At 36.7% G+C, this 8,740-nt stretch overlaps 1 protein-coding gene across 2 annotated transcripts; it reads left to right on the forward strand.

Moving 5' to 3' along the window:
- The first annotated feature begins 75 nt into the window (after window positions 1–75).
- Window positions 76–7,536, forward strand: LOC107496064 (uncharacterized). Of its 2 annotated transcripts, none has more exons than XM_016117261.3 (21): window positions 76–505; window positions 636–1,330; window positions 1,440–1,505; window positions 1,722–1,865; window positions 1,951–2,078; window positions 2,201–2,365; window positions 2,610–2,715; window positions 3,036–3,141; window positions 3,241–3,351; window positions 3,740–3,903; window positions 3,981–4,098; window positions 4,425–4,649; window positions 4,929–5,137; window positions 5,408–5,575; window positions 5,696–5,801; window positions 5,906–6,043; window positions 6,167–6,325; window positions 6,474–6,680; window positions 6,780–6,974; window positions 7,080–7,151; window positions 7,251–7,536. In XM_016117261.3, exons 1-21 carry the CDS (start codon window positions 455–457, stop codon window positions 7,407–7,409), a joined length of 3,492 nt encoding a protein of 1,163 aa, XP_015972747.1. In that variant the 5' UTR covers window positions 76–454; the 3' UTR covers window positions 7,410–7,536. The 2 variants fall into 2 exon arrangements, with proteins under 2 accessions (XP_015972747.1, XP_020982622.1); XM_021126963.2 differs by having other exon boundaries at window positions 1,725–1,865.
- Window positions 7,537–8,740: the final 1,204 nt, after the last annotated feature.

Genomic DNA, 8,740 nt, shown 5'->3' on the forward strand with positions numbered 1-8,740 from the left:
TTTCATGGTTAAAAAAAGTTAGAGTTCATTAATAACACATGCACAACCAACTAGTAGTGTACATTTATTTTATGCAAGAATATTAATTTAGAAGCTTCTTAGGGAGATCGAGCATTCATTGCTGGAATTCCCGTTTCCTTCAACTTTGTTATTCATAATTAATTAAGCTACTATAGCACAGGAGGAAAAAACGGGAAGAGAAAAATGAATGAAATATTTAGGCTTGCGTTTGTGGTATAAAATGATGTCCAAATGGTATTTTAAATTAAATTATTGGGGGAAAAAAGTTTCCTTAGTTTGAAATGGAGAATTATGGAAACTAGCCGTTGTGAGTCGTATAAGGTGGAGCTAGTAGGGAGCTACTTCCTTTCTATACACGCTCTCTTGCTCCCGATCTCGAGACTTGCTAGTAATTGCTTCTGTACAGTTGATTCTCTCTCTCTCTCTCTCTCTCATGATGTTCACCGAAGGTCTGGACGACACCGCCATTCAATGGATCAAGCAGGTTCGCTCCTCCTCCTTTGTGTGCCTTTGCATTTTGAATTCTTGTTCTTTCTTTATGTGGATTCCGATTCCTTCTGCTTTCCTCTTTTACTTTGTCTCATTTTGAATCTTCTTCTTTCCACAATCCACAGGGATCACAAGTGGAAGACTCTAAGCCTGAGCCCGATGCTCCCGCACGGTCTCCACTATCTGAGAGAAGAATTGTCAGTGAGAGATTCCCAAGATCTCCCGTTCTCAACTCTCCTGTTCTCCCTCCGCTCAAGTTCCATACTGCCTTGCTCACCCCTCGAAACGTTGCCTTTTCCGTCGGGGATGACACGGATGAAAGCACTGTTTCACTGCCCTACGATGCCGACTCTTCTGATGAAGAACTCTCTGCTCCAACCAACTTGGATTACTTGGAGAGGCCAGTCTCACACTACTACGATGAGGATGAACTCTTTGGATGTAAACTCCCGAAACCCCAACGCTCCAATGGCATCCTCAAGAAAGGTTTGGCCAATCAGAACCTGACACTTCAACTTCCCAATACTCTCGGTGTTCAGAAGAAGCTCACACCTGGTGCAGGAGGAGTTCACCTTCACAAGCAGGTTCACCTGCGCAGTCTCAATTGTCTTGATGATTCAGTTGAGTTTGCTACTCCTCCAAGTGCTCCTCCTATTATTGATGCTGATTTTCCACTTCAACTTGAGAGATTCTCCAAGGGCTCCCCAATGAATGAACAAAATGAGTCTTGGCCATCCAGAGAATCTGTGGGTGGGAGAAGTGAATGTTCAATTGAGCAAAAACCCAGCAATGTAAAAGCCACCACTGACTTTGCTCAAAGGTACTTCTATTGCCATCTATGGCTGCCTTCAATTGCCCCTCTTTCTTTCCATTTTTTCCCTTGTCTTTCCTTCCGAATTACATTGTCCATTTGATGCTTAACTGTGCAGACTAGACAGAACTATCACAGAGGACACTGAAAGACAGACTCATCACTTGGCATATTACAACACAAGGTGCTGTCAACCTTAACTTCATACACTTATGTAAAACTTTATATATCAGCAAAGTAAAATACAAACACACATCATTACCTTATTTGAAACAGACCTTGATTTTTTTTAGCTGAGTATGAACTCTTATTCAAGTAAAACAAACCTGAGATTCGTACCCAGATTAATGCTTTGAAATTCCGGGCCTAATGTACACTGTTCCTTTCCATGTTATTTCAGCAGTTGCAATAGTCAATATGCCTGGCAAACCCTTATCACTTATGATGCCTGCATACGCTTGTGCCTGCAAGCATGGGCAAGAGGCTGCACTGAGGCACCAGAGTTTTTGAAAGATGAGTGCCTGGCTCTTCGAAGTGCCTTTGGGTGGGTTCCGTTTCATTTTAAAATTTATGCTTCATTGCCTTCATCTATCGCCCTCAACATTTATCTTGTCCCTTGAATTCTATAGATTGCATGACTTCTTGTTGCAACCTCGAGGTGTAAAAGTAAAACAAACTGAAGGCATAAATGCAAGGAATTCAGAACAAACATTTCCCCTGAAGATGAAGAAGGTTGTAGGCAAAATAAGAGTGGAAGGTAATTATACCTCTAAGCAGAATCATATAGCTCACTTATCCAGTTATGCGTTCATGATATTGATCCTCTTCCAACATTGCAATTCAGAATCATATCACCTGATGTTATATGAATAAATGCAGTGAGGAAACTTCGCATTATACCAAGACGCAAACTTCAAATCACTAGTTCACAGAGAGGTTCAATCTACGTACAAGCTGGGATGGAATACGTCCGGCATGTTTCATCATTCGTGAAAAGTGGCATAAATTCTATGAAGTCAGCCTCATCCTCAATGGGATCAGAAGGTTAGTGCTTCTTCTGGAAGATTTCTATAACTATTCTCACTTTACAGTTTAGTATCTCTTGGCATCAAGATGGACACTGTTTGCTAAACTGATAGATATCTCTTGGTAAAGAATGGCTCCTAAATGCTTAATGTTTGCATGACTCCTAAATACTTGAGCTTTCTAAATTATTATGTTCATGCGTGTAAGTACAGCAACCCTACCATTGCATAATGAGTTGACGCTCACCTTCTTGTTCTTGTAGAGCCACTATCTTGCTTAATCCAACTTCAGAGTACATCAGAAGCAAATGAAGCAGAGTCAAGTTCTGCAATTTTTCTATACCCTGGAACTGGAGACTACCATGATTTGTAAGTTTGATTTTTTTTTCTTGATTAATTGGGACAAATGTTTCTAATTGTCCTACTGTTAGGAAACTAGTGAAATATTGTAGTCTATGAATGTTTTGCAAATGCATCTTAGCAGAATCTAGAATCATGACAACTGATGAAGAAACTTTGTTGGATTGACTAATCTGAATAGTTAAAAATCATACAATAATCATTATGTTCTGCCTTCTGATACCAGTATGCAGTAATGTATTTCTGTGCTTGACCTGGTGATTTTCAGCTCATAGTACATGTAATGTTATCAATAATGTTAAAGATCTTACACTGGCATGTAAATTCAGTTTCCCAGAGAACCAAGGGGATGTCCTAGTTGTTGAAGTCCAAGATTCAAAAAAGGCAGTCCATGGTCAAGCCAGAATCCGAATTTCATCCCTCAGTGATAATCCTGTAAGCTCTATATTGCTATATCATCTGTAAATATTATTCTTCTCTTTTACACCACCCACATACATGACATGACATGTAATGTATCTGTTTAATATGCAGAGTGACAAAATTCGGTGGTGGCCAATATATCATGATGAACAAGAATGTGTTGGCAAGATTCAGCTTTCCATTGGCAGCACAATGACAAGTGATGAAAACAATCAAATAAAGGTTCTAACTCTACCAAACAGAAGTTTTTAAGTTCACTGATGAAAGAAGAATGAATAATATTAAGATAAGAATTGCATTAAGAAAAGGACATAACAGTTATTAGTAGAATATATCTTTAAAGTTATTAAGGAATCAAATCGGAATTTTCCCTCTCTGAGATTTATTATCAAGAATCATACATATCTGTTCTATGTGACTGAGGTTTCAGTGTACTTATCAAAAGAGAAAATATTTTTAACTTTGCTCATACCATTACTAGTTGGAATTTTTTCAAACAGGACAACATGGTTTTAATCATATGATTGTCTTAATTTTGGCTAGTAACAACCAAGATGGTCAATTCTAGCTACTTCTGGCCAGTCTCATATTAATTTATTTCTTGTTGCAGAGTTCAACTGTGGTGGAAACTCAAGCTTATGATTTATTGTTGGAGGGTGCTATGCGTGCACAGCATTTCCACTGCAGAAACTTGCGACTGGATGGGCCATGGAAGTGGTTGTTAGAGACATTTGCAGATTACTATGGAGTTTCTGACTCTTATGCCAAGTTGAGGTACCCACATACAGTTAGCTAAGTTACTCTTCTCATTATTTCTCAAATCACTTTTGCTTACCACCAATCTCTTGTAGATATCTATTACATGTAATGAATGTGGCAACTCCAACCAAGGACTGCCTGGAGCTTGTGAAAGAGTTGCTTGAGCCCTTAATAAAGGCCAGAAGTGAGAGGAGATTGACCAGGCAGGAGGTAAAAATTCTCTCATGTTTCAACAATGAGCAAGCACTTATATGATTTAAGTTAGTCTGGTTTACTGGCATTCATTTGAAATCCTTGAAATGACATAGGTGGTTGAGAGGGTTTATGCAAACTATTACATAAAAAAAATATATATTGTAATTACGCACAGCGGAAATGCTTTGGGGAAGAATAATATATCCTCCTAGACAGAAGTTCTTCATTTCTTCTCATCTAATATTGATCCTAACTAATTTACAGTTTATAACATTGTTATAATGTAACCTCCTGTTTGTAAATGGAGAATCAGTTAAAAATTTCTTAATCCATTTTCACAGAGAAGCCTACTTTTGGACTGTGAAACTCAAATAGAAAGTCTTCTGGCTACAGTTTTCGAGAATTATAAATCACTTGATGAGAGCTCACCAGCAGGTTTAACTCAGCATTTTGGTCCAGCATCCTGTTCTGCAGCACCAGCTCTGTATCCTGCCATACAAGTCTACAGCAGTCTTCATGATATACTATCTCTAGATGCTCAAACTATTCTAAGAAACTATTTGCAGGTAATTTTATATGTCATTATTATTGAAGACTGATGCTCAAAGCCTTTGTGTGAATTTAAGCATTTATTCATGAATAAGATTCAGCACTATCCTTGAACAGCGAACTCTGTATGAAGCTTGCTTTTCCATGGAAGTTGTATCCTTTCAGCTCTTTCTCAGGCCAATAAGTTAGATAATATAGTATACAAAGATTAAAGTAAAAGCTCATACAAAAGTAAAATGCCTTTCTGGATCGTTTATGCAATGATAATACATTAAATAACTCTTTTTCGTTGACAGACTGCTGCAAGAAAAAGGTGTAGAAAACACATGATGGAGACCGACGAGTTTGTGTCAAGCACCACTGAGGGTTACCTAATGGATACCATCACCATCTCAACTGCATACCTAAAGATGAAAAACCTTTGTGTTTCTATAAGAAATGAAATTCAAGCAGATATAGAGATCCACAGCCAGCATACGATCAACGGCCAGCATATATTTCCTAGGTATTCATCTAATTTCTTAACAGAAACTAATCAACAGTACATTTTCTTTCCTATTTTTCCATTCTTGTACTACTATTTGGAAATGTTTCTTTCTGGTACTGACTAGATTTTGCTAAGGTTTCTCTTGGTTTATCGGAATTTTATCTCGTGCCTTTTGAGACAATTATTCTTCATCGTTTCTCTTCTTAAACTACAGCCATATTTACTCCCGAGCAATAATTTCTTTTGATTACTTAATAGAATTTCTGACATCTGTACTCCAATTTTCAGTTCAATTGACCTGACAAACATCACAGCAGCCGTTTACAGCACTGAGCTGTGTAACAGGCTGAGAACTTTTCTTTCTGCATGGCCACCATCTTGTCCACAGGCGCATGTGAACGAGCTTCTAACTGCAACCGCTGACTTTGAACGGCACCTTGAGTCGTGGAATATAAGGTTTATCTGAGAAACTTCTCTGGCAGTGCACTTACAAGTACAATAGTGAACAGCATTTGAAGCCTCCATAAATTGCAATATCATTTCTCTCACATGCAACATTCTTTATGTTTGTTTTAGTCCTGTGCAGGGGGGTGTAGACTCCAGAAATTTGTTCCACAATTACATCATGGTGTGGATCCAGGATATGCAACTCAGTTTACTTGATTGTTGTAAAGCAGAAAAGGTAGCAATTTTTTAGTTACTTTATGAATTATGAATGACTAAGGAAACCATACAACAACATTTAGCAATGAAATGAGCGTCTTTAATACAATCAAAAACATACAGGTGCCCTGGTCTGGAGTAATCACCAACCATTCAACATCCCCGTTTGCAGAGCAAATGTATGAGAAGATCAAAGACAACCTTATCCTGTATGAAGTGGTAATCAATAGATGGCCCCAATACTCACTTTACCTGGAAAATGTAAGGTTCTAAACACCAAAAATTCTATAAAGCCATTTGCATTTAAGATCTCTTTGGAATCATTTCTGTCTCACTCGCATAATCCCTTGATTCTGCATATTTTTTTCGGATTATATTTTGAAGGCTGTGGCAAATATAGAGAGAGCAATCATGAAATCCCTTGAGAAACAATACAGTGATATCTTAACCCCTTTGAAAGACAGCATACCGAAGAGGCTTCATTTGCAAGTCCAAAAGCTAGCAAGAAGACAATCAACTACTGTCAACTTGCTTCCTAATCAAGTAAGTTCTATGTGTGCTATTAAATTTGTCCATACCCTCCCCGGAACTTAAACTCAGTTTGAATACTCTTAGTTTTGGTTGTTTCTGTCTACAATTTGTTTAATTATACCTTTAGAAAGAAATCTTAATGCTTGATTTTTTTTATCAGTTGGGAATATTCTTTAACACCATCAAGAGGATTCTTGATGTCCTCCACTGTAGAGTGGAAGACATCCTAAAGTCATGGGCATCCTGTCTACCTGTCATGGGAGATAAGAAAACATTGTTTGGGGAGCAAATGAATGGAATAACCGTTCTCTTGAGAACCAAATACAAAACTTATTTGCAAGCAATAATAGGGAATCTCGTCAACAATGTAAGATTTTTCAGAATATCCAGTTCATAAGTGATCCTATAGCATAGAACATTGATGCTGTAAAGTTAACCTCAACAATTCACATTTTAAACTGTTCAGTTGCAAGCTAATCGGAGCACACGTCTGAAGAAGATTCTTGAGGAAACAAGAGAAGCAGATGGAGAGGCAGAAGTACGTGAAAGAATGCAACTGCTCAATTCACAACTCATTGACTTCATATCCAACCTGCATGAGGTCTTTACTAGCCAGATCTTTATAGCAATTTGCCGCGGATTATGGGATAGGATGGGACAGGTGAGCAACCAGAAAGGTTTATTCATGTGTTGACAACTCACATTTGACATGACTACTCATGTATAAATTGAAGTCTAAAGCCACTACTTTAATTAATTGTGCTAGATTGTTTTAAAGTTTCTGGAAGGAAGGAAGGAAAACAGGATATGGTACAATGGGTCTTGCTATGCTCTGGGGGTAACTCAATCCTTTAACTACTAACTACATACTATGTTTTTATTATAATAATGTAACTGAGACTGAATAACTGACAAAAGTGTTTGACTTTGTTTGTAGATATTGGATGACACATTTGCTTCCCAGATGCAAAGACTGCGAGGAAATGCATTGCATGAGAAGGATATTGAGCCTCCTCGCTCAGTGATTGAAGCCCGCTCTATTCTTTGCAAAGACACAACAAATGCAACTGATCCATCTACTTACTTCTACATATGATATATCATTGAATTCTTTTGTAAAACCATTATATTCTTTTTTAGTATATATAATGAATAATGTAATGATAACAGGAATATAGTTAAGTGTTCATTCTTTTTAACATGGAAAAGGAAAACCTGCCTCACTGATCTTCTTATTGTTTTAACATAGCCAGAAACCAGTTTAGTTTCATTTTGTTTTGTGCACTTTATGCTTCAGTCAAGTTTATAGCACTTGTGACTTAATCCTCTTATCCACCCCTCAATTACTTGGCCTCCAGCCCTCCACACCAATAGGCGAACATTATGTTAAATCAAACGTGAAAATATATGTTAATTTTAATTTCACTTTAGAAAATTAGCTTTCTTATCAGCAAAAAACAAAAGAAAAAGTGAATACTGAATAGTGAATACTATGCTGTTACTGAAGAATAAAAAAATCTTGTATTAGTGACTGAAAATTTAATTTAAAAGTAAGATGAAGACAAAAGATTCTCCTCAAATAAGTTTAAAAAAATGAAAAATTAAAAAACCCACAAAAACTGCAAATAAATAAATAAAAATGTCGCTGTGCACCAACTTGCAAAAGTCTGATAGCCAATCACATTCAGAATAACTCTACGTCTCTAGCAGCATTGCGTGTTTACCGTGAATGTCGATGTTCAAAAATCCAAGGGTGTAATTAAATGTTCATGTCCTTTTGATCTGTTTTGGTTTAAGTGCTGCTGTTTTTAGGATTTTTTTTTTAAAATAACAACGATACCTAAAACTTGAAGTATTAGGAAACACAGCAATCCAAACCAAAGTAGAAGCAAAATTACAAAAACCTGTGTATGCAAACTTATATATAAATAATGATATATATCTATTATACCAGAAATATAAATTACACCTTTAAAAACTTAACGTAAAAAAAAAAAAAAAATCCATAATCAAAAGAAAAAGAACCCTATAATAATCCACTATATTCAATAAGTATAGTTAATTTTAGCGAGAGCAACATTATCCACGGCATAAAATGTGTACTTAGAATGTGTAATAATTAGCAAATCCGTGCCCTCGACTCTTTCATTGACAAACCTTTTTAGTTTTTACACACCAATGGTGTTATATGTTAATTGATACTCAGATTTTTTGCCACTTACAAGCATGTTTGTTCATCAGTGATAATAAAGCCTGGTGCTTTCGATTATCACTATGTGCCTCAATTTCTTTGTCTATTTGAGGTTGGTATGTTATTATTCATTAATATCTAAATGAAATTGATCTGATTCTTAATCCTGTTCTGCATGATTTGAAAGCTGTTTCAGACGCGATATTGCTGGAGATATAATATCACGTATTTTCCTA

The sequence above is a fragment of the Arachis duranensis genome, chromosome 7 (assembly GCF_000817695.3).
Source record: "Arachis duranensis cultivar V14167 chromosome 7, aradu.V14167.gnm2.J7QH, whole genome shotgun sequence".
In the NCBI taxonomy this organism is placed as follows: domain Eukaryota; kingdom Viridiplantae; phylum Streptophyta; class Magnoliopsida; order Fabales; family Fabaceae; genus Arachis; species Arachis duranensis.

Coding starts and splice junctions, on each gene's coding strand:
- LOC107496064 (XM_016117261.3), top strand. CDS start 455: ATGATGTTCACCGAAGGTCTGGACGACACCGCCATTCAATGGATCAAG. Junction 506..635: donor CCATTCAATGGATCAAGCAG/GTTCGCTCCTCC, acceptor CACAATCCACAG/GGATCACAAGTGGAAGACTC. Junction 3,352..3,739: donor ATGAAAACAATCAAATAAAG/GTTCTAACTCTA, acceptor TTCTTGTTGCAG/AGTTCAACTGTGGTGGAAAC.